Raw genomic sequence first — 24599 nt, 5'->3', positions numbered from 1 at the left:
CTGCTGAGCAGAGAGCCCGATGTGGGGCTCGATCTCATGACCCTGAGATCATGACCTGAACCGAAGGCAAAGGCTTAACTGGCTGAGCCACCCAGGCACCCCCTCTTTGGGCCTTTGACACTACTAAATTATTACCCTCCTCTTTTTAAAAATTAAGATATAATAGGACATATTATATTAGCTTCAGGTAGACAACATAATGATTGGCATACGTAGGTGTTACAAAATAATCATCACCTTATGTCTGGTTAACATGCATCAGCACACATAATTACATTATTTTTCCCCTTGTGATGAGAACTTTTGAGAGCTACTCTGTTAGTAACGTTCAAATACATAACACAGTATTATTCACTATCATCACTATATTGTACATTACAGCCTCAGGACTTACTGATAACTGGAAGTTTGTACCCTTTGACCACCCTCTCCCATTCTACCTGTCCCCCAACCTCCACCTCTGACAAATACTAATCTGTTTGTTCTTTGTATCTATGAGCTAGGGGTGTTTTAGATTCCACATATAAGTGAGCTCATACAGTATTTGTCTTTCTCTAGCCAACTTACTTCACTACTCTTGTCTCATAAGCAGAAGGCAATGGGGGATCAGCGTAGCTAAGTAACTTACCCAAAGTTACACAGCAAGCAGGTGGTATTTGAACCCAGAGTGTGGCTTCAGAGCTTACTCTTTTCTTTGTGCCTAGGAAGGGGAAGGCCAGGGAGACTGTCCTAAAGAAAGAAGACAGGGTCATCACAATGAGGAGGTCAAGAGCAGCCCAGGAGAAGTAGGACAACTGCAGTGTCCTCAAACACAGAACCAGAGAAAGCCCCTGCGGAGTTTCCCCACAGGGGCTTTCTCTGGGTAGATTGTAAATTCTGGGAAACCTTGGACCTCCCAAGAAGTTGCTAGCTGCACCTGGCCCAGCCAAACCGCACATCCAAAACCCAGAAGAAAAAGTAAGGAGAAAATCAAGAACCGACAGTTTGTTGCCTGGTCGCCAGGGATGGTCTCCATACTGAAATGATTACAAGCAGACTAAACAATGCAAATACTTCTCTTTGTCGTGTCAACATTGCTGAAGTTAGCCAGAGAGCAAAGCAGAGGGTTTAGGGAAAGACGTGAGGTAAAGAGAGGAATGAAACTGCTTTTCTCCCTGTTACCAAGTCTCCTCTTCAGAAACACGTCTGGGTAAATTGGAGACATTTGCCAGTCATTGCTATTGAATGCAGCCTTCCACGGTGGCACACCATGGTGTGGGCTGGTGCATAAGAGAACTGGAATAACCATTAGAGACCCTGGGCTGGTTGGCCCTGCCTGTAGCACATTCTAGCATTTTATTAGAGTACTAATGGAGATCTGAGGGGAAGCACAGAAAGCCAGAAAAGTAGGACATTCCCCACTGTTCCTTCCCACCCACTTCCTAGGAAAGACCCAGCTTTGAGTATACGTAAGATGGATCTTAAACTGGCTCTACTCTGTGGTAGGGAGGTCTATGTGGTTCTCATAGTACAAAATGTAATTAGCATCTGTTCTGTGGGGTCCATCACGAAGAAGACTGAACTGTCTGTAGACACCTTCAAAAGAGGGTTCCATGACATTTCTCAATCAGAGAGAGGGAGGTACATCAAAGTTTCCACCAGATACCTCAGACACAGGAAAACAGGTGAGAATTAAGGATGGACTCTCTGACACTCAGGGCCCAGAGGTGACCTCTTCATTGAGAATTAACAGCTCAATTATCGCATGCATTACTTCTGCATGATTTTCTGATATAATCAAATAATACACAATCACAGCAGTTCTTGGGAGCCTGTGCTCATCTCTGTACTGATCTTCACGTCTTCCAAGTCCTTACTGGTTAACTCCTTTAATGCCTGGCTCCAAGTTTCTGTCCCCAGGGGATCCTTCCCCACAGAACCCATCATTCCTTCATTTCAGCTCAAGATGAATTTTAATAACCTTTCCTATACTTCATATAGAAATGTTTTAAAATTATTAGATCAGTAACCTGTCTGATAATTTGTAAACTGTTTAAAATTTGCAAAACACAATTTGGAAAAAAGAAGAGAATTAGTTCCCTGTAATCTTACCAACTCGGAGATAAAATGTTCATGTCATATATGTTGGTTTCCAGTCTTTCTGTTTTCTTTCTCACTGCTTTATCAACACATTCTTTTTCTCCATTTAGCAAAATATATGAGAATCTCTTTTACATATCCATCTGTCTCTATATCACTATATCTTTTTGTACACCTTAAGGGTGAGGAGTAGTCCATAACATTTTTTTAAAGATTTTATTTATTTATTTGACAGAGAGAGATCACAAGTAGACAGAGAGGCAGGCAGAGAGAGAGAGAGAGAGAGGGAAGCAGGCTTCCTGCTGAGCAGAGAGCCCGATGCGGGCCTCGATCCCAGGACCCTGAGATCATGACCTGAGCCGAAGGCAGCGGCTTAACCCACTGAGCCACCCAGGCGCCCGTCCATAACATTTTTAATAGCATTATTACAAAGCCTATCACAGCTCCCTGTGGTAATCATGAATAGTTAGCATGTTTGTAGCGCTTCCTATATGCTGGACCAGTCTAAGTACTTACATCGTTGATCCACTTAATCTGTGTAATTCTAGGTGACTGGTTTAATTATTACTATTATTAAAATTTCACAGATAAGGAAACTGAGGCATAAAAGGCTTAAATAATTTGCCCATGATCTCATAGCCAGTAAGTTTAGAGCTGGAATTTCAACCTGAGCTAGACTGGCTTCAGACTCAAAACCACCGCCATGGGGCGCCTGGGTGGCTCAGTGGGTTAAGCAGCTGCCTTCGGCTCAGGTCATGATCTCAGGGTCCTGGGATCGAGTCCCACATCGGGCTCTCTGCTCAGCAAGAAGCCTGCTTCCCTCTCTCTCTCTCTCTCTCTCTCTGCCTTCCTCTCCGTCTACTTGTGATCTCTCTCTGTCAAATAAATAAATAAAATCTTTAAAAAAAAAAAAAACCACTGCCATGTATGGCATTAGTATTCATTGAGCACATAATAATTTGCATTTTCTACAATTATCTTTTTCTTTAATTCTGAAAGTTAGGAACAACAGGTGTGAATCTTCTTGGAGGTCAAACAGCTGTGAAGTGGGGCAGCCAAGTCTGCCTAATCCTCAAGCCCATCTACCACCACCACCACCACCACCACTAAAATCCCCCCAACCACCACCATCATCATCGCCAACATCCCCACCACCACCATCACCACTGTCATCATCACCACAACCACCACCATCATCACAACCACCATCATCACCAATATCACCACCATCAGCAATATCACCATCATCATCACCACCACCACCACCTGCCTCTGCTAACTAGCTAGGTATCTGTCCTTATTCTCCCTTTCTCATGCCCCAGATCATCAGCTCTTTGAAGTAAGGATATATGTAGCTTTATTCATCTTTATAACCCATCACCTAGCACAGTTCCCAGACCATGGTTACCATGTCAAAATACTTGAAGGAAGAAAGGACTGTAAGAGTTGGTTTGACAGAAAGCAACCAAAGAAGATATTTTACATGAGATTAGTTAACACCTGTTTAAACAGAATTTGCAGTGCATGCTCTGGGTTTTTCTTTGCAGACTTGGGTCTCTAACACAAAACAAAATGAAAAATGTACATCTTCCACATTGGAAATCTCCAAGCTCCATGTTAGGAATGTGGCCAAGAGCACCTATACAGGTCAGCTCCGCCCCAGCTTACTGTGATTCTCTGAGGGGAGACGTGAATTCGGCTCTTTCTCACCCACGTCCCACCCGGGACCTTTGTTCTCCCCACCTCCTACTTCATGGTGGCAAGTTCATTTGCGCAGGAGCTGGTTTGATCACAATGTCCTTTTTCAAAGGTCTCTTTTGCCTTGTACCAAGGTTAATATTGTATTAATTGTTACTTCAGGGTGAGCTCAGAGCTCTGCAAAGTCACTCTGGGCCATTATTTATTGCCACATCCAGTTGCACAAAGCTTGTGCCGAAAGAGGGCTAATGTAGGTTTTCATGGCCCATGTTCCCTAACACATGGTTGTGTTTTAAGAAGGCGTACAGCTGAACGTGCAGTTTGGGCGTCTTGAGTTTGGGGGTTGGGGATTTCTTATTACAGTTTACTGCGAGAACCTCCCATGTGACTCCTCACTTGTAACCCTCCTCTCCTCGGGAAATTCTCCCACTTTCGACTTTGTAAAAGCCACAGACACAGGCAAGCTCTGGCCTCAGAGCAGGGCCGACCTTCTGGTAGATAAAACTGGCATAACGCTGAGTTTGTTGAAACTGGAAGAAACACAGTACTAGTAAATCAGTTTATACGCAAGCAACCAGTACTTGCTTTGCTTTAAGAGTCCCACGAGAGACGTACCGAGAGTGCGTGGGAAACAGCTACGTTTGCCAGTTTGCCAGGGTAGAGGCGAAGAGAGATCTGGGGTACTTTCCGTGGTTCATAAAACGCAAGGTTACAGGGCAGGAGATTGCCGAGAGGTTTGCTTTATCTTCTTGTCTAATTACGAGCTAGGAGAGTTAGCGGTACGACCACGGCAGATCCCCCGAGGGGACGGACTGCAAGCAGCCGCAGGGCTGCCAGCCCGGGCCAGGGGATAACGGCTCGCGTTTCCCGAGTGCGCAGGAGCCGGCAGGCCCCGGGCTCGGAGCTTTGCTCGAACTGACTCACTGCAACCTCACACCCGGCTGAATCCCCACGATAAGGGCTGTGGCCCTCCTGGCTCTACAGATAAGGAAACTGAGGCACGGAAACGCGCAGGAATTGGCTGCCTCTCGGGTCACGCAGTTAACAACAGGGGGACAGGAACTAAGCCTAGGGAAGCTGTCTTCAGAGCGTGTGCAGCTGATCCCTGAACACACAGATGTGACCCGAGAGCACTGGTGTCGGCGGGCATTTCCCTTGGAAACGTCCAAGGCCAGTCCCAGAGTTACCATCACTGCGAGGGACTGAAAGACGCCTCCGTTCTTGATTCTGCAAGGGCTCCTCCGCCGTGTCCTCCCATCTGCTGGGCAAGTCCAGCTCCGTGCGACGACTGGACCTACTGTCGACTGAGCTAAACTCTGCCCGTGCCCTGCTTCACTCAGCCCTCACGGCAACTAGGTAAGGCAGAGGCGGTCATTCCCAAGCACAGCACGGAGCTGCCGAGGGTTTAAGCATTTGTCAAAGGCTTTAACAGAGAAGGGAGCCAGCGCTCGCATCTCCTTGGGTCGGACTCCGAAACCTCGGCTTCCGAGACAGATGGTGGAAATCAGAGGTTGTCAGTGTGATGTGAGATTAGGAAAGTGGAAAAAGGAGAAGATACACATATGGGAAGTCTGAATGACACGATTTTAACACTTCCTTCAGTACGCCCTCATCGATAGGCTGAAGAATGTCCTATGCTCTATCTTCATTTGTCATCTCGTAGCTCCTAAGGAACAGACCCGATACCCCCTCACTGCAGCATGAGGCACACCAGTCTCCTGCCTTCAGCAGATCCCTGCTCACAGCATCCACGGCTCTCTCCAGTTTGCTAATTTTCTCCTCCTCTCAGTCCTCGGGGACTAAACTTAGCCTGCACCGAGATGCCTCCCTTGTGCTCCCTTAGGCGGGTGACCCGCGGAAAAGTTAATCTACATTTCATGTCAACGCAGATGGTCTTGGGAATCAGGAGGAACAGAGGATTAAATTAAATGATCCATATGTTCCATTAAGGAGAACTTTACAGCAGCAATAAGGAGCCCCGGCCAGAGCAAATACCCCACAGACAGTACCATGAAGACGTTTCCGAAGAGTTCGGATTTGGCCTAGATATTCTGAAGCAATTAAACTGGGTTTTGTCTTTGGGACACAGAGCCATGGGGTCCACTTTGAACTCGACCTGCCACCTTGTGGAAATTGAAGGCAACAAGAAACGTGGCCTCTGAATGACGCATGGTTAGAGTAATATGATCTACACGAGCATTTACTGAGGGCTTAGCACATGCTACAAACTGTGCTGAACGCCTTAAGATTTTATTTATTTATTCAACAGAGAAAGAGAGAGATCACAAGTAGGCAGAGAGGCAGGCAGGAGAGAGAGAGGAGGAAGCAGGCTCCCGCCTGAACAGAGAGCCTGACGTGGGGCTCGATCCCAGGACCCTGAGATCATGACCTGAGCCAAAGGCAGAGGCTTAACCCACTGAGCTACCTAGGCGCCCCTGCTGAATGCCTTTTAAATGCTTTCTCATTTATGTATCAAAATAACTTTATAAGGTAGGAGCTATCCCTACTCCCATTTTAAAGTGAGGAATATGTGGGTTTGCAAAGTAAAGTAACTTCCCTAAAGTCACACATCAGGGAACATGACCCCAGGGCCCATGCACTGAACCATGGCAATGCTCTGTGCCCTATCCTGCCCTCTCATTCTCCCGTAGTATTAAAATACTTACATAAGCATTGTCGGTCTTTGGCAGGGTCACTTACAACAACCTTGCATCCTGAGAGGGCCGTGTTCCATCAGAATCATCAGAAACATGCACTTAGCACCTACCAGCAGGTCCAACGGATGCGAGGCCAGAAGAATGGGAGGAGACGGTTGCAGCAGGAGAGCTTTCCCTGCACGTCTCGTTATCTGCGTCCCTCTCTGCAGTGTCTGTCAAGGGATCGTCACTCCCTTCAGGTTCTTACCTTCCTCCTACTCACTTACACACAGACACCAACAGGCCTGGATTCTAAACCTCGGCTTCCCTGCTGCGTAGCCTTGGACCAGCAACCTAACCTTTCTGGGCCTCATTTTCCAGATCTGTAAAATGGGGATAATACGGATATATAGAACCATGCTCTGTTGCACAAAGTACTTAAGACAGAGAATTAAGTTACTTAAGACATAAATAAATAAGTTATTTATTTATAAACGAATGACTAATACATGAGATCTATAGTATCTAGCACAGTGCTCGGCACATTGTAAGTGCTGATTCAATTCATACAACAAGGACTGACTATCCTAACCTCAGTCCTACAGTCCTTCATCCCATGTGAAGAGCATTTAGTACCTTGGAGGATAACCGCATCACTGTTTCCTGTGCTCCTGACACCAACCTGAGGCAGCTGGCAGGAAAGGCCTACTGTCCCACGTCACACATCACTGTCATGAAAACAGATTGTGCGCCCACTTTGAATAGGGATGTGGGCTAGGAATCTAGGGATGTATAACACACGCATTGGTATCCACAATGGTTCAGTGGGTTGCGTTTTCTATGTCAGAGTACACAGTCAATCCCTGGGAAAGGAAAGGTATGAGATAACAGAAAATATATATATATTGGTCTCTACTCTGGTCCCTGGCACAGAACTCTTGAAACTGTTGTCATTTCCTAAGTGATAAGAGCCGCAGGAGCATCTTCTAATATGTGATCTTTGCTAATGAGGAGGAGACTCTGGGCGGGTTCTGGATGGCTCCTGGATGAAGGCTGTGAGGTCAAACCATGATTAGAATGTTAAAATGGTCATCCCTGCCTCCCACTCTCTTGAGGGGGAGAACGGCTAACAAGGGAATGAGTGATGACCGTGCCTACGTGATAAAGCCTCCGACAGTATGTAGTCCAGAGAGCTCCTAGGCTGGTGGACACACAGAGGTGCTGGGAGAGAGGCTCACCAGGAGATGACACGGATGTTTCATGCGCCTTCCCACGGACCTTGACATACACGTTCCCTCCGTCTTGATGTTCATCGGCATCCTTTTTCATACACTTTTATAATAAACCCGTAATTGTAAATAAATAGTTCCCTGGGTTCTGGGGGCCAGTCTAGCAAACTAATCGAACCCAAGGAACCTCTGATCTCTAGCTGGTTGATCAGACGCACAGGTGATAACCTGCACTTGTGGTTGACATCAGAGTTGGGGATGGGGGTGCATCTTGTAGGACTGAGCCCTTTGCTTTGAGACCTAATGCTAGATCCAGACAGATAGCGTCAGGGTGAGTTGAATTGTAAGATATCCAGCTGGTGTTGGAGATTGCTTGTTGGAACCCACCTGTTCCCCCAACATTGGAAATTGGTGATTGGTACCACTAGAGAGAAAAATTCACATTCTTCCTAGTTACGTTCTGCCCTTTACTGACTCAAGATGAAGGCTACTACTGTGGTCACAGTGAGGCACCATAGTTCAAAGAAGCACAGGGGGGTAGGGAGCCAGGGAAATTTATGTTTCTCTACCTCCTTGAGAGCAACTTTGTGGCCTCCCAGAAATTATATTTATGACATACACAATGGAATGATACACAGAAGTCAAAATAAATAGGTGATAGGCAATGACATGGCTATCATTTAGCAAAATAATATTAAATGAAAAAAGTAAGTCTCAGAGATTACATAAACACAAGACTCACTTAGTAAAGAAAAAAATTAAATGGAAAACTCTATCAAAAGAAAGCAAGGGGACAATCAACATGGAATTTGGAATGGTAGTTAGGTCAAGTAGGGAGGTACGGGGAGGGTGGGAGGGGACAGTCATGTGGTAGGCAGTAAGTTGTTGTAAAAGTCTCAGTGTTCATGTGGGAGAGTAGTTTCCAAAGGGCTTATTACATTATAGACATCAAAAAAGAGAGAGAAGAATGAATGGGAAGGGGAGGACAAAGGAAACAGAGAAAGAAGGAAGGAAGGGAAGAAAAAAATGTATGTGGGAGAGCTCTAGTGAAGCAAACCATTTTTCCAGAGGAAAAGAGAACAGTTCATATCAAAATCCAAAGGGGGCAGAGAGTACTTCTCAATAACATTGGAGAATGTGGGCAAGATTAAAATCTGGTATTGCCATTTCAGGAGTTTAGCTTGATGTTAAGTAAAGGAGATCCTACAGGCATTTGAACTCGTTGCTTCTCCAGAAGTCCCAATACCCTGGCCAGCTTCACAAAATACTTCTCCCTACGGTGATGGGTAGCTCGGAAAAAGTAATGTGTATATCAGTAAAATTTCTGAACTTTTTCCAAGCCTGTCTATACTGTAATGGTACTAGTTTCCTCTCCCCAAGCCTGGGAAGCGGAGACAGGTATATCTACAAAGGTTTAACTGACTACCTTAAATTCACTTCCGGAGCTCAAATGCATAGAGGAAAAAGAAGTTCATTCATCTAATAGAGATTTATTACATGTGTTTTTGTGTACCAAGCACGTTCTAAGAATTAGGCCTAGTGCAGTGAATGCAACGGACAAAAGTCCCTACCTTCAAAGAGCCGACATAGCAGGGCTGCAAAGAACAGCAACCTGGGACAGGATATAGCCTATGGCCAAATAGTGGAGTTAGCTCTTTGGGTTTAAATCCTGGCTCTCCCAGTGGGCAAATTACTTAATTTCTCTCCGGTTCCATTCCTGTATCTGTGAGTTAGTCGGTGCATTGTAAACTTCCTTCAGGATTAATGACTTCATATACACTACGCTCTTTCACGTGGTGCCTGATACCTGAAAGTACTCAAGGAGTAGTAGCAATGACTTATTGCTTGGTGAGACACTCACTGCCTAAATCACTGAAGCCAAAATCATGAGGCAAACTGGACACCTGACCGCCTTGATTGATATATTCTACCAATTTTAGTTCTGAAGCATGTACGTGGATTTTTGTTCTCCCTTGCCATTATCCTAACTTAGGCTGACCCTTCGTGACTTGATCATAGAACGAATTTGCCAAGGGGCCTCCTGCCTCTAGCTTTCTTTTCCCAGACATTTTTCTCCCCTGGGCAAACATTTGACATCATTTCCCTGATTGAAATCCTCCTGGAAGGGTGCCTGGGTGGCTCAGTTGGTTAAGCTTCTGCCTTCAGCTCAGGTCATAATCCCCAAGTCTCAGATCTAGCCCTGCACCAGGCTCCCTGCTCAGTGGGAGTCTGTTTCTCCCTCTGCTCTGTCTCTCTTTCTCAAATAAATGAATAAAAAAACTTAAAAAATTAAAATCTTAAAAAAAAATGGGAGACCTGGGTGGCTCAGTCGGTTAAGTGGCTGCCTTCGGCTCATGGGATCGAGTCCCCCATCAGCTCCCTGATCAGTGGGGAGCCTGCTTCTCCCTCTGCCTCTGCCTGTGTCTTTGTCTGCTTGTGCTCTCTCTCTTTCTCTGACAAATGAATGAAATCTTAAAAAAAAAAAAAAAAGGAAGAAATCCTCCTGGAATCCTCCTTCCATCCATGACTCTCCCTCGCTTATAAACTCTTTAGCACGAGACCTTTATGATCTAGCCTCCGGTCACCAGTCACCATACCCCCACCTTCTCCTCTGAGCTTCCATCACACTAACCTTTGGGTAGAAGCACGCACACGCTGTGCTGGTTCCTAACTCTGTGACTTTGCAAGTGCTCTGAGCTACCTGGAGAGCCTCTCTTCTCTGTCCTTACTGGTGGAGTCCGTGACCTCTGATAGGCTGGATTAGAGCCAGCCTCCGTACGGCTTCTCTCTTGCACAATACCATTTCCCTGAATGCAGGCGGTATGTCATGATGTGATTAAATGCATGTGTCTCTCTCCCAAAATAGATTTTGAGTTCTTTGGCAAAAGCAAATGAGTCTTGGTCTTCTTGGTCTATCCAATACGTCCTTAGCACAGAGCTTGGCGAACCAAAGCCTGTTGAGGAACGGTCGCAATGCTGTGGTGATCATTTTGATGTTGTCTGGCAGTCATGAAAACGTGGAAATTGAACACTTCTCCCGTCCAGGCGCAGGGCTAAGTGCTTTGAAGGTGCTACCTTACTTAATCATTAGAAAGCCCTAGGAGAAAGGTAGGTGCTAGAATTGTCAGCATTTTACAGATGAGAAAGCTTCAGCTGAGCAGACTTTGGTAGTTCCCAGGGTCACAGCACCAGCAAATGGTAGGGCAGGAAGTCAAAACCACATGTGTCGGACTCTAAATCCTGGTGCTTTTCTTTCTCTATGCATTTTTGGAAACACCAGAACAAGAAATAATTTGTCTGTCCTTCTGAAAGGTCTCGGGATGTTTGCCAGTGGAATGCATTGGTTAAAAGCCTGGACTCCTACCTCCCAGTTTCTGTGGCTCACATGTCCATCATTTCTACTCCAGTCCCGACCAGTAACTGCAATGTGTCAGTGCTACCTTACATGTTTCACGTTAGTCAACACACTTTGTCTTGGGTCACTGGCGAAGATAACATGAGGGCTTTTTTTAAAATGCAAACTAATTTTAGAGCAAAAGCAACCTTAGAGAATCGATTCTACATACCCATTCTGGGAAAGTAGAAATTAGCATGAAGCGACTACAGCTCGTGCTTGCCGTTCTGACGGGAGTGGGTAGACTCTTGGCTCAGCAGATGGTTCTGGAGGGCTGAGCTCTCCTCCCGCGACACCACGCCTGGAGCGCGATCACAGCTAGAGAGAGCAGGCCGGGATCCCACACGACCTCATTCTAGTCTTTTCTTAGAGATAAATGTGATTAATAAGGGCATAGATAAAGCAGCAACAGCTTTTATAACAAAAATGAGTTTTAAAATATCATTGATTGCTGGAGACCAGACACAACACAAATGTTGGCATTTGCTGAAAACAAGCAGATAAATTCCCTTTCACAAAGGCAACAACTTTTATTGACTCTGATTACACATTTAGTGTGTTAGAATTCTACAAAGATTCTCGCTTCCTAGGCAGAAAAATAATTTGTGTTGTATTAGCAGATCCTTCACACCATTTAAAAATTTCATGTATGAATTACTACGTGATGCTGACGTGCTCCGCTGTAATCACTATTTGCTGTTATTACGGAACGACGGAAATGTCAGTTAGGAAAACGGTCTGCTGTGTACACTTGCTTATACTTTTCATACTCTGAGAAAGGAGTGAGTAGAGCTGTTGGAAAGGCCCATCATGGGCACAGCGACCTTCGGAGACGAGCTTCTTGACTCAGTCGTCTCCTCCACAGATCTTTAAGAGTGTGACTTCATAGTCTCCAGAAGTATCCGACTGTAAGGAACAGGAGAGGACAGATGTAGCATAAATAACGAGGGGCCAAAATGGAATCAAATCCCACGGCTCTAGGGGATTCACTGGGGTGAGACTCACGACCAGTTCATTTAGGAAAATGCACCACCTGGAATTCCGTCATCCTTCAGACCTGAGTGTAATTATTTTCCAGCCTAACCTCTTCTTCACAATATGTAATGTTCAAATTCTTCCTCATTCATCGCAATTAAATCTCAATTTGGGTTTAAGAAAATAAGATTGCATCAATTACATAACACTACATAATATTACCTTCCCAAAAAAAACTTTTAAAACTGGTAATTTTAATAATATTAATATCAAACACTTGCTCTTCGCAGAGTTAACTACTTTAATCTTATAACCCTTATAACTCTATGCGGTAGGTACCCTAAATATGTCCATTTAATGAGAGATGAGAAAAACAGAGTTTAGGAGACTTGCTCCAAGTCCTTTAGAGAATAAGCAGCAGAGGTAGGATTCAAAGCCGGATAGCCTGATGCCTTAACACCATGCTGCCTCGCCTGACTTAGGAAACTGGAACAGACTACATTCCCAGAGAGGATTCGTCTCAGTCCCTCTCCCTGAAGCGAGCCAAAACCCAGCGTGGTTCACAACAGACACCACGTGAGACTGAGGCTTCATGTACAAAGATGCCATATTTGCTGTGCAAAACAGGTAAAAGTTTTATATAGCACCAGAGGGAAAACTTGGCTTTTAATCTAGACTGCCTAACACCCTCACGTTATTCTTATTTTATTCACGGCATCTCAAAGAGCGAGCACTTCTTCTCACTTAAGTTTCACATCGGGATAAATACGAGAGTTAGCAGGAATGCAAGGAAGCAATGAAGAAGGGTCATTGAGAGAAGAGGTTAGGAAGCGCTTTCATAATGAGATCCAAAAGGCATTAATATACATTCTCCTGTTCTCTACAGATTGTAGTTCTTCCTCTGCTGGTTTTTCTGAGGCTTGCTCTGCCATATGTTATAATCTCCGGAACCGCTGATAAACCAACTCTGTGTATTAAAACAGCTCCCGTTAGCCATCTCTGACCAAGCTGCAAACAATTTCTCGTGGTTCTATCCGTTAGGCAAGAAAATTCATCCAAGTAGCTCGACAGAGCTCTAGCTAAATTCTGATCCACTGCTGACGCCAAACAAAGTCCATCCTTTCTTCTACCTCTATGCCTTTACGCCTTCTAGTAAAATAGCTCTTCTATTTATATGGCATTTTAGACACTTTATTATCATGAAAAAAGTCAATGTATTTTCAGAATCTTTGAATATAAATTATGTCTTCCTAAATAGGCCCTATTAATTGCTCTCAAGAAACTAATTGTCTCTGTTGGCATAGTTTTAACAGCGCTACTTGCCATCCTCTCTTCTCCCATCTTTGATCCCATCTTTTGTCCTCTACATTTAAGCCATCCTGCCAATTATTTCTTTGCAGTGTTTTTTAAGTTATTCCTTTTTCCATCTGACCGTGACAAATCAACTCTAGGCTTGCATCTCTTGTCGCTAGTTTCCTTGGTTCTAGATTCATCAACTGTATTCTCCAAGGTGTTCATTCTTACTGCTTTGTGAATCAAGTCCAAGGGCCACCATGTCCATCAAGCCCTTACTTTTCTTGTAAGTAGTGCTGGCTTTTTCTTCTTCCTCTCCAGCATCCTTACCTTTGTCTTTTTTGCAGGCTCATCTTCAGCTATCCAGTCATCAATTGTGAGTAAGGCTTAAATCTCAATTTTAAACTTTCTTCTCTTCTCAACCTAGATTTTCTCCATAGGGGGCTTTCATTCATGTCCAACTACTCAGTAACATAATTGACTCTGGAAGTATATCTCATGCCATGAAATTCTGACCCAACAATTCTACTGATAGTTTCGAAGACATCTCTAACTCAACGAGTACAAAACCAAACTCATGAACTTTGTTTCTTACTCTCAAAAAAGAAAAAGAAAACAAAAACGAAAACCTAAAGCCTGACCTTGCAGAGGATGGCACCATTATCTGATCCCAAGTTAGAAACCTAGGAGTCATCCGTGACCCCTCCTCTTTCTTGTTCCTTACAGCAAGATAGCACAAGTCCTCTAAGTTTTAATTCCTAAATGTCTTTTGAGTCTTTGTTCTTTGCTCTCTTTGCATTAGTACTTTGCATTACCCAGTCACAGCCCCTCCAGTATGACCAATAAAATAACTCAGCACCCCCAAATCTCTGTTCTTATGTCCAATTCATTCCCTGTAGTTACAGGGATCTTTTTTAAAATGTACTTCTGATCATGACACTACGCACTTAAAATGAAAACTCTCCGGTATTTTTGGGCAAAAGACAAAATCCTTAAACACTGCCCAAATGGTCCTGGGTGATCTGGTCCCTCTGGCCTTATTTTTCATCATGTTTCCTTACCATGAGGTCTTTCCACTGTAATTCCTTTTCCTTTTGTTAGTATGCTCTACTGACTCTCCGACCCCACAACCCCTGTCTGTTCTTTTTCGATCTGAATCGTAACTTCCTCATAGAAGCTTTTCTTATAGGTGGGATCCTCCTATCATACAGTCTTACAGCACAATATCTCTTTCCTTTACATTTAACATAGTTGTAATTTTACATTCATTTGTGGTTCCATAAGGGCAGGAAACTTTTTTTTTTCCCCTTTGCTTGTAACTATAACTCTGAGCCAGGCACATAATATGCATTCAGCAAAATTTTTAACTGAATGAATGAAACACAAATTCTGGGATCTCCAAACTCTCTTTTGACTAAATTCATCTCACCACTTGGATTTTGTTTTTCAGCATTCCCCAAGGCAGACCCCCTAATCGATCAAGAGCCTTACTACTTCTTTCCGCCTTTCCTTACCATATGCACATTCCTGAAGCATTCACTTGAGTCGCTGCTGAGCAACATAGCACCTGCCCATAGGAGGCACTCAACACGAGTTTAGTAAACCTGAAAGGCAGGATCAAGACCCATTTGCCCAAGAAACATTCCCTAGCTAATCCCAAATGTCTTTACTCTCAATTCATAGATAGGTTAGTGTCCTCTGTATTATACACAATCTAGTATTTCATTGTGTGCTGTCTCATATTATCTTCTGTTTTATGTTCCCCTCAAATCTCCACATAGACTATGAATTGAGGATGGCCACTATGTTTTCCATTAAAGACCCTGGAATTGTACCATTTATTAAGTAGCTACTTAATTTCTTTGCTCAATGAAAACTACCAAAGAAATGTAATTTCATCCAAATTTTGTATTAATATCTTACTATTAGATAGTAAGAGATACATTTGTTTTTCACCTGCCTTCTCCCTCTCCCCTTCCTCTCCCCAGTCATCACCTAGGGAAGGTGTTAGTGAATGGAGATATGTCCAAAGTATGGGCAGAAGGCAGAGGAAGACAGAACCAAAGGTCAGATGATGTACAAAATGGAACTCTGGCTCCCAAATCATGGAGATTTAAGCATCAAAAAGATCCAATTCATCAGTATTGAAATGTAATGAGATTATTTAATATTTTATACTTACTAATGTATATTCGTTTGCTTGTTTTTTTTGCAATGTGATTTGTGCTTTTGTTGTTTAAAAATTTTTTCCCTGCTTCCGGGTCACAAAGGTAATTCTCGCATTTTCTTGGATTAACTTTCTAATTTTATCTTTTATAGTTTGGTTTTCAGTTCATCTCCAGTTTACCACTGATGTAGTATCCAGTTTTATTCTTTGCTGTAGGGCCAACCAGGTTTCCCAATGCATTTTTACTAAATAATCTGTCCTTCCTCTACTGATTTGTGGTGCCCCCCCTAGACTGTGAGCTTCCACAAACAACTGGGGTTGTCTCTGAGGTCTCCCTTCTGTTCCATTGATTCATGCGTCTGTTCTCATTCCAAAATGACACTTAACACGATTAATAACTGCTTTGCACCATGTCAGTCTTTAGTAGAACGAGCCCTTTCCCTACCTTTATGCTTTATATTTACAGTCAATTAGTCATGACTCTTCATTCCTTCATATAAATGTTAAAGTAACTTAATCAAGTTCCTCAAAGAAACCCAGCTAGAATGTTGATTGAAATTCCATTTGATTCACAGCTTACTTGGACGAATAACTGACACCTTTATAATATCCTATCACATCACTCAAGTGCATATCCACTATCTCTCCATTCACTGACATGTGTTACAGTGTTTGTAACAGTCTTAATGTCTTCTCCATAGAGTTATGTAGTCTTGGTCAAGTGAATTCCTGGATAATTTATAGTTTTTCACTTCTATTTTGAATGGTATCTTAATTTTGATTATACAGTGTAAGAGATACTATTAATTTTTACAGGTTGATCTTTATTGGGCAACATTGCTGAATTTTTGTTAGTGATGATAACCTAATTCCTGTTGATTTTTCTAGAAAGACGATTGTATTTACTGAAAATAATGAAAGCTTCAACTCTTCTGTTTCAATCTTTACACATTTTTTTTTCTTCCTTTCCAGTACTGTCTAGGATCTTAGTCCTCTGTAAGATAGTATTAAGGTATATTGGTAGTAGTGGTAGTATAGTATTTATTAGTATGTTGGGAGCATTGTTGTTCTGGTCCCTATTTCAAAGGAACTGCATCTAAAGTTTCTGCACTGAATATAATAAGTCTGCATTTGCTGTAACATGTTGGTACGGAAGCTTTATCAATTTAAGGAGGTTTGCTTCTATTCTTTTTTTAAAAAATATTTTATTTATTTATTTGACAGAGAGAGATCACAAGTAGGCAGAGAGGCAGGCAGAGAGAGAGGGGGAAGCAGGCTCCCCACTGAGCAGAGAGCCCGATGCGGGGTTCGATCCCAGGACCCTGAGATCATGGCCTGAGCTGAAGGCAGAGGCTTTAACCCACTGAGCGACCCAGGCGCCCAGGTTTGCTTCTATTCTTAATTTGGTGACATGTTTTTTTTATCATAAATAGGTATTGATCCTTTTCAAAAGCTTTTTCTGCAAAGATTGAAATAATTATACAATTATCTTTTATATGTGTGGAATGTGGGCAATCATATTAATTAATTTTCTGATGCTGAGCCATCCTTTTATTCCTTTTATTATTATAAAATAAATTATTTTATTTATTAGCCTCAAGTGAGGCTAAACCTCACTTGATTTTGATGTGTTACTTTTTTAATAAACTGATATATTCAGTTAGTATTTTACTCTTTGTTATCTATGTTCATAAATGAAATGTATTTGCAATTTTCTTTATCCTCTGTCTTTGGAATCAAGATTATACTAAATTCATGGAATTAACTAGGCAGGTTTCATTTTTCCTATTTTCTGGTCCAACCTGTGTAGATAGGAATATCTGTTCCTTGAAAGTTTGGAGTTCACCTGTGAGTTTATGTGAGCCTGGGATTTGGGGAAAGAAAGGTCTTCGACTTCCTTTTTCATATGTTTCACGCTTACTGATCTAGCTCAAGCTCTCTTTTTTTTCCCCAATCCAACCTTAACATTTCATTTTTAAAACATGCACATTAGGTGATAGAAATGAAAAAACCTCATGTAATTTTCTTCTTTTTTTTTTTTTAGTTGTCTCTCAATTCATCTCATGTAATTTTCAATTACAAATTGAATTCTTTAGCAATGGATCTTTCTTTTCTATCAAGATACGCATAGCTTAGATGTGTCCTAATATAGTAAGCCTCAATTAGCCAGCCATCAGAGGAGGGAGAACTAATGGTTAATTTAATTTTCTAATTTGCTGAGGGTGAACTGAAGGCCTTGTGTTTCAACCTTGTTACTGGCAATCTTTATAAAATGTATGAGTCTACTTTTCTGCCTTAGTAAGTACAATATGGTTAATGTTATTAAATCTTCCCGTGTTGATTGAAACTATTGTAATGTGTCAGAATCGATTCAATTGCATTGAGTGGGAGCTGATGAAATCCTTTCTAAGCCCTGGGCGCAGTCTGAGGGCTGCCTCTCTGAGTAAGTTCCTGATTTCAATGTAAGCATGTATGTCTCCTGCAAAGGTTTAGTGTAAAAACAGAAGCTCTGGCTGAAAGAAAAAAAGGATTTGTTTTGGTGAATGAATCTAGCTGATTCAGTGATGTGCAGATGGAGATGGTTGCTAATGTTTACCGAGATTACAAGTGTACTTACATCTGCCTCAGCAATCCCACCGACCCACGAGAATTTATCCCTTCGATACGCCTGTACCTTATGGAACTTTGTATGCATATCACAACACTGTTTATAACAGCAAGAAACTGGAAACATTTCTTGACATGGCAGGTGCAAATATATAAATAACAGAATGATATGTAGCTGTTAAAAGAACGAGAAAGTTGCTGTAAACTGTAAACTGAAATCAGATGCGCTCCGAAGTACAGAACCATCCCTATCCTGAGTAAAACAAGAGGAAATCGGACTCTGCTGAAACTAACATGACACTGTACGTCAACCAGACTTGTGGTAAAAATAGGAAATTTAAAACGTGTATTTTCCTTTCCTTCTCTTGTCATCAAGAAAAGCTGAAATAAATTAAAATACTGTAATATCAAAAACAGGTAAATAACTCGCAAGTACAATGCACAAAAGAAGAACAGTTAATGGCCACTAAACCTGAAAAAAAAAATGTTGAGTGTCTATTATGTGCCTGGGATTTTAGAGCTAAAAATAATCACCATCTTTAGGAGACATTTTGTTATCACTATTTTAAACTCAGAAAACACATTTATGCACTGACAGGGAGAGAGAAAACTCAGTCACATATCTCTAAGTTTTAAGGATTATACAAGAAAGACGATGCATGGAGAAAGACAAAATGTATTCTGCTATTTTTAACAGGAGACTTACTTTAATTGCCGAATATAGGGAATAGCCATATTGCTTCTTAAACTCCGCTCGAATGTCCAAAAGGTCCATTTCTGATCTGGAAACCATGATTCGGTTCAGAGTGAACTCATCGGTTCCAGCACCCTGTGAAGAAACACAGGTGTCCACAGAACGGATGTCACAGGTCACAAGACAACATACAGATCTGTATTTGTGGGAAACAGACGATGGCACACAAAATATTCAGCCACAGGGACTCTTCTTCACTCACTTATCATCAAGCTTCATCATTCATAGAGTCAAGAAATATTTTTTGAGCGCTTACTCCAGGCCACCACCGTGCCAAATGCTGAAACCAGAGGTGAGAGCCAGGCCTTCGGTTTCGTGACGGTTATACTACGGAATCCAGCACATGGGGTACGGAGTCCTGTGGGAGTGTACGTTAGGAGGGCCCAAAGCAGACCAAGGATTAGGAAGGGCCTGCCTGAGAAAGCAGTGTTTGACCTGGGGCCGAATTAATCCACCACAGGAAGAATCTACTACATGCCGGACCCGGCTCCACGCACTGAGCATACGGCAGCCGACGGCTCCAATTCTACCTCGGCTGGCATGGAGTCTACGTTGTCATAGATGGAGAGGGAACAGAAAGAAAATCAACACGTTGGTTGCATAAACAGTAACAAGAACCATGGAGTGGAAAAAAAAAAAAAAAAAAAAAAAAAAAACCACGGAGTGGAATGTGACTGAAAGGAAGCCAGTCCTCCTGTTCAGTCGGGAAAGACCCCTCTCGCCCGGTGACCTGAGAGATGAGAAGGAGCCAGCCAGACAGAGGTCGACCTGGAGGAGGTCCACCCCAGGCAGAGAGGACAACACACGCAAAGACTCCGCTGTGGGAAGACAGCTGGCTAGTCAAGGACAGAAAGAAGGCCCAGGTGGCCGAGGCATAGAGGGCAAGGATGGGGGCCGGGAACGGGATAACTCCAGAGAGTTGGGCGAGGCTAGTTCCTGTCGGGGCAAGTCACTGAGTCACTGAACACGGGACAGCCCTCGGTGGGGGGTGAGGGGGGAGACATGATGTGTTCACTTTGGACATAACTTTGAAGGCACATGGGGACCTCCATAGGAAATGTCCAGTAAAGAGACAGAAGTAAGCATCTTCTAATGTGCCGGGCTCAGGGCCAGGACCTGGAGATAGAAAAGAGCTAGAAAAACGCCTGTACTGAGGGACCTCACCATGTAGCAGCAGCAGCAGACAGGGAGGCGCAGGGTTTCTATGACAGGAAAGGCTGCTGACTCAACTTGGCTGATTTTAAGAAAGACACTGGAGAGGCCACTGGGCTGCATGGGTCAGGCTTGAGGCTTGGGGTTCTAAACCAAGTTTTACTGCCTTCACGGACTGTGATGTAGGGGAGATAATTTAGTCAACGCCTCACTGTACCTGTCTCTAGAATGCTTAGGACACTCACTGTCAACCTCCGAGACAAAAGAGGACTACTCCAGGGAAGGAAGGGACACGAAACGCCCTCAGCACTCAGTATGATGCAATACTGTTTAGTATTCTCCTGGAGGGAGACTAAGAATGTGTATGAAATTTGCAGACCCACCTTTAAAGCCTGATGAAGTCTTTCAGCTAAAAAGGCAGGCATGTTTCTGGCACAATGAACTGTTACAAAGAGGAAAGTAAAGTTCAGTTTCATTGAATAGAAATTGAGTTAATCTACGGTAACACGCTTTTTAAAATGATTCTTTGCGTCACCATACTATTCTGCCCCCTCATGACTGCCGGCTTTATTTAGGATGGAGCAGTGGATGCTTCACCTGAATTTCAAAGGCTTATCACGTGTGCTCACAGGGAACTTTAGCACAGTCATTATCTTTAGTCAGAGGAAAATGGAGTTACCTGCCTAGGAAGCTCCCGCAGCGGCTGGCTCATTCCAGATCCCAGACGCACCAACACCTACGAGTACACTGATAACTCCCTAGGGTGGACACGTGCCCCATTCCCAGCGTCTCTGACTGCTGATAAAGAACTTGGGCCCAGAGACTGCAGAGCCCTCCCGGGGGGACCGATCAGCTTATGTAACGGTGTTTGTGTGAGCCTGTTAATCCACAGCTCCAGGACCAGCTTCGGTCTGTGCTGGACTCTCTGTTCGATACTCCTGGTTAGCTCGGCCAAGAGCGGGGAGACCTAGAGTTCTGACATGGGCTCAGCTTTGGGAGGCTACGGATATCTTCCCCAAATAGCCAAAGAGGGTCAATCACTAAATTTAGTAAATTACTCAATGACTCCATTTTCAAAAAGCCTCAATAAAAATGCCAATAGAAATGTAATGTTTGGGAGCGCCTGGGTGGCTCAGTTGTTAAGCGTCTGCCTTAGGCTCGGGTCATGATCCCAGGGTCCTGGATCGAGCCCCGCATCCGGCTTCCTGCTCTGGGGGAAGCCTGCTTCTCCCTCTCCCACTCCCCTGCTTGTGTTCCCTCTCTCACTGTCTCTCTCTGTCAAGTAAATAAATCTTAAAAAAAAAAAAAAAGAAATGTAACACATTCATCTCTCCAAGAATTTACTAATCTAAGCACGGTGACAAAACAATTCAAAGTTAAAAGGCAAAGTAAAACCTAAAAAGATAACTTCTTCATGCACCCATTTAACAACATTTGTGGAGCATATCGTGTGCCCTGGGGACTGGGCGAGGAGCTACGGGAGCCTAAGGATGGATCAGTCTGGATTCCTACCAGAAAGGAGTGAACCTTCATGTTGATTTAAAATGAGTGCGAAGTTACTCAGTTTATATGCACTGAAGAGCTTACCTATAGCCAGAAGCAGGTCTTCAAAATGCCCAGACAGCTCTCCTTTTATGCTGTCCTCAATGTCCTTCTGGCTAATGTTTCTGTACTCGTCAAATGCTAAAAAGCAGCACCACAAAAAAATATTTAAGGCATTCCTGTTGACCACACTTGAATATATTCCAGTTTTTTATTTGATATACAGCAAATCAAGTTAAGCATCAAACTCAAGAACTCCTTCTTTAAACCATCAAAATCGGAGGATGGAAGTTTTGGTTCTTGTTTTTTTTTAAATCATCTACAATAAAACCCAAACCTCACAGGCCATTTCCTTCAATCATCTTTCTCTCTCCTCCCTCTCCCGCTCCCCAGGTTGATGGAATTTAAAAGAGCTTGAAAGGTTAAATTAAAAACAATTTATCTAGTAAGGTGGGCTACTTGGAAATTCTAGCAGCACTTGGGAAACAATAGTGTGGTCCTTGGTCAAATATGTTTTATCTGCTTATGCAGATTTCTGTCTGCAGAGTAAATCCTTCCCTAGAGCAGCATGGTGTACTCACGCTTGCCAGAGGTAACGTCTCGATCAGTTTTTGTCCAAAAGCAAAACCTATAGGCCACCAAGTACACAGGCATACTTTGTAAGCCAAGTAAATTTTTCCCTAAGAAATTCTGAAGAATCTTTGGAGAGAAATTGGGGATTGTTCGTTTTTTACTTTTCAAATAAAGGTACTTATAAAGCAACTATAATATACTATTACTAGTATTTTATAAAATAAGTGACATTTAATGCCAAGATTAAGGAAGGGCAATCTCAGAACTAAAAAGTCATGGTAATAACCTTGTGTCTCCTCATTTTTCCATGGACTCAGCATAAGCCTAGTCATGTGCTATGGGTGCTCTTGACCGTGCCTGGAAGCCACAGTGGGACGCTCATGGCCGATGGAGTTCTGGGCTTCTGGGTGCTCTTGCTTCCAGAAGGTTCAGGGAGATACATGACGGAGGAGGTGGCTCCTTAGCAGTCTCATGGAACAGTTGGTCTGACCGAAAGAACTATGCCGCCTTTCCCCCATTTACTGTCACATCCTTATTAACACTTTAACGGATACCCGCTGTGCCTGTTATTTCTGGAAAGTGGCTCACTAGGGAAAAGATGTGTTGGAAGCCCTGCTTCAGGCTCCTCCACACTACCGGACTCTTCCTCTCCATGCTCACCCCAGAGGGCTCCCACTTTCCTTCTCCCTGCTGGCCCCTCCAACCTGTTACGGGTCAGTCTCTGGCTACTGTACTCAGCCTCCAGGAAAGATAAGAGTTGGGTCAGTTCTCCCTTGAGTTGGAACACAGCTCCCATGTTTTCTCCTGAATTGCTTATATATATACACATAGAAGAGCCTTTGCAATTTTTAACTTCACTTCTCAGAATTTTGTATATTAAACCTCAAAACATTTGCAAATACAACACAAAGCAAAAAAGGGTTGTCATGTGAGCGCGTACTCAGTTTCAGTTGAGGAAAACTCCTTAAACACAGGATCTCGGTGAATTTGTCTTCATCTGTGCCCCATCGGTTCTCCCCAGCATTATAGAGAATCTATTGGATGAGAAAGAAGACTTAGCACGGTATTATGGACACACTGTCCCTCTCATTCTCTCTCTCTCTCCTGGCAGGGGGTTGGTGGAATGAGAAGAGCGGGTGGTTTACTGGGTTGTCGAGGTCAGGGAGATACTCTCTTACCCCAGCCTCTCACTGTTAGCGGACTAGGATCTGAGAGTCGGGGAGGCTGGAGCCAGAAGAAGAAGAACCAGCACCAGGGGTGGGGGGGAGCTAGGGGTGGGCGATGCCCAGCTTTCAGGCTTCTCCTCCAGATGGGACAGGAGAGGACGGCCTCCGTCGGTGCCACGTGAACGAAAGGGCGCTCGAGGGGGAAAACGGTTACAGGAGATGTCGCCTTCACTCTACTACTGACCTGGGCGTCTTTCTTGGCCAGCAGCTCATCCACTTTCAGACTTTCATCTCTTCTGCCCTGCACGGGGAAGATGAAAACGAAGGCAACCCTTTTAAAGACGGGAGAGTCTAACCCTCAGTATTCTGGTCAGCAGGACGTTTTAGAGGCTTTTCTCCAGGGGAGGCCACGCCCCAAGAGGAGTCAGGCACTCGGCTCCTGTTCTCGCTCTGCTGCTCACTAGCCCTGGGATTTGTACCAATCACACAATTTTCTGAGCCTCAGTCTCTTCCTCTGAAAACTCAAAGATCTTAAAAGGATGAAAAGATAAGCCACAGAGTGAGAAAAAATATTTGCAAACACATATCTAATACCGCACTTATATCCAAAATATATAAAGAGCTTCTCATACTCAAAGCAATGAAAACCTAATTAAAAATAGGCAAAAGATCCACACGGATTCAGAAAGTACACGAAAAGATGCTCAATGTCCTATGTCATTAGGGAACTGAAAATTAAAAAGAAAAAAAAAAAACCATAACGAGAGAATAGCACTACACGCCTCTTAGACTGGCTAAAATCCCAAACCCTGACAACACTAAATACGGCCAAGGATCTGGGACAACAGGAACTGCCATTCTTTGGCGGCAGGAATGCAAATCGGTAAAGCCACTTTGGAAGAGAGCCTGGTCACTTCTTACAAAACCCACCACACTTTACCCATAACCCAGCAATGCTGCTCCTTGACATTCACCCACGTGAGCTGAAAACTCGAGTCCACGCAAAACCTGTACCGGAATGTTAGCAGAGGCTTTTATCCCTCATCGCCAAAACTTGCTAGAAACCAAGATGCCCTTCAACGGGTGACATGCACAGTCGTACACCCATACAATGGGACAGGATTCAGTGATTAACAGGAAAAGAGCCACCAAATCCAGAGAGACACATGGCATATCAGCAAATGTAAGAAGCCAGTCTGAAGAGGCAGCGTGCCGTACGGCTCCCGCCATGGGACGTTCTAGAAAAGCTGAAACAATAGAGACGGCAGAAAGCTTAGTGACTACGGGGATGTGAAGGGAGGAAGAGAGCATGAAGAAGGGAGAAGGGATTTTAG

The 24599-nt window shown here is 43.6% G+C and overlaps 1 protein-coding gene across 4 annotated transcripts in view; it reads right to left on the bottom strand.

Annotated features, from left to right (window-relative positions):
* Positions 1–11544: 11544 nt before the first annotated feature.
* Positions 11545–24599, bottom strand: part of ANXA3 (annexin A3) — a 49699-nt gene continuing 36644 nt past the window's right edge. For 3 of the 4 annotated variants that reach the window (XM_047719630.1, XM_047719629.1, XM_047719631.1), the window contains 6 exons: positions 23510–23566; positions 23040–23133; positions 21572–21667; positions 20368–20426; positions 18785–18907; positions 11545–11942 (listed from right to left, as the gene is read on the bottom strand). In XM_047719630.1, the coding sequence (XP_047575586.1) occupies positions 11883–11942; positions 18785–18907; positions 20368–20426; positions 21572–21667; positions 23040–23133; positions 23510–23566 (489 nt within the window). In that variant the 3' untranslated portion in view covers positions 11545–11882. Of the gene's footprint in view, positions 11943–18784; positions 18908–19639; positions 20208–20367; positions 20427–21571; positions 21668–23039; positions 23134–23509; positions 23567–24599 lie in introns of those variants that run through there. The other variant, XM_047719632.1, reaches the window with a different exon arrangement.

The sequence above is a fragment of the Lutra lutra genome, chromosome 2 (assembly GCF_902655055.1).
Source record: "Lutra lutra chromosome 2, mLutLut1.2, whole genome shotgun sequence".
Classification (NCBI taxonomy): domain Eukaryota; kingdom Metazoa; phylum Chordata; class Mammalia; order Carnivora; family Mustelidae; genus Lutra; species Lutra lutra.
The sequence above is the reverse complement of the archived record's forward strand: the minus strand, read 5'-3'. Positions and strand labels throughout refer to the sequence as shown.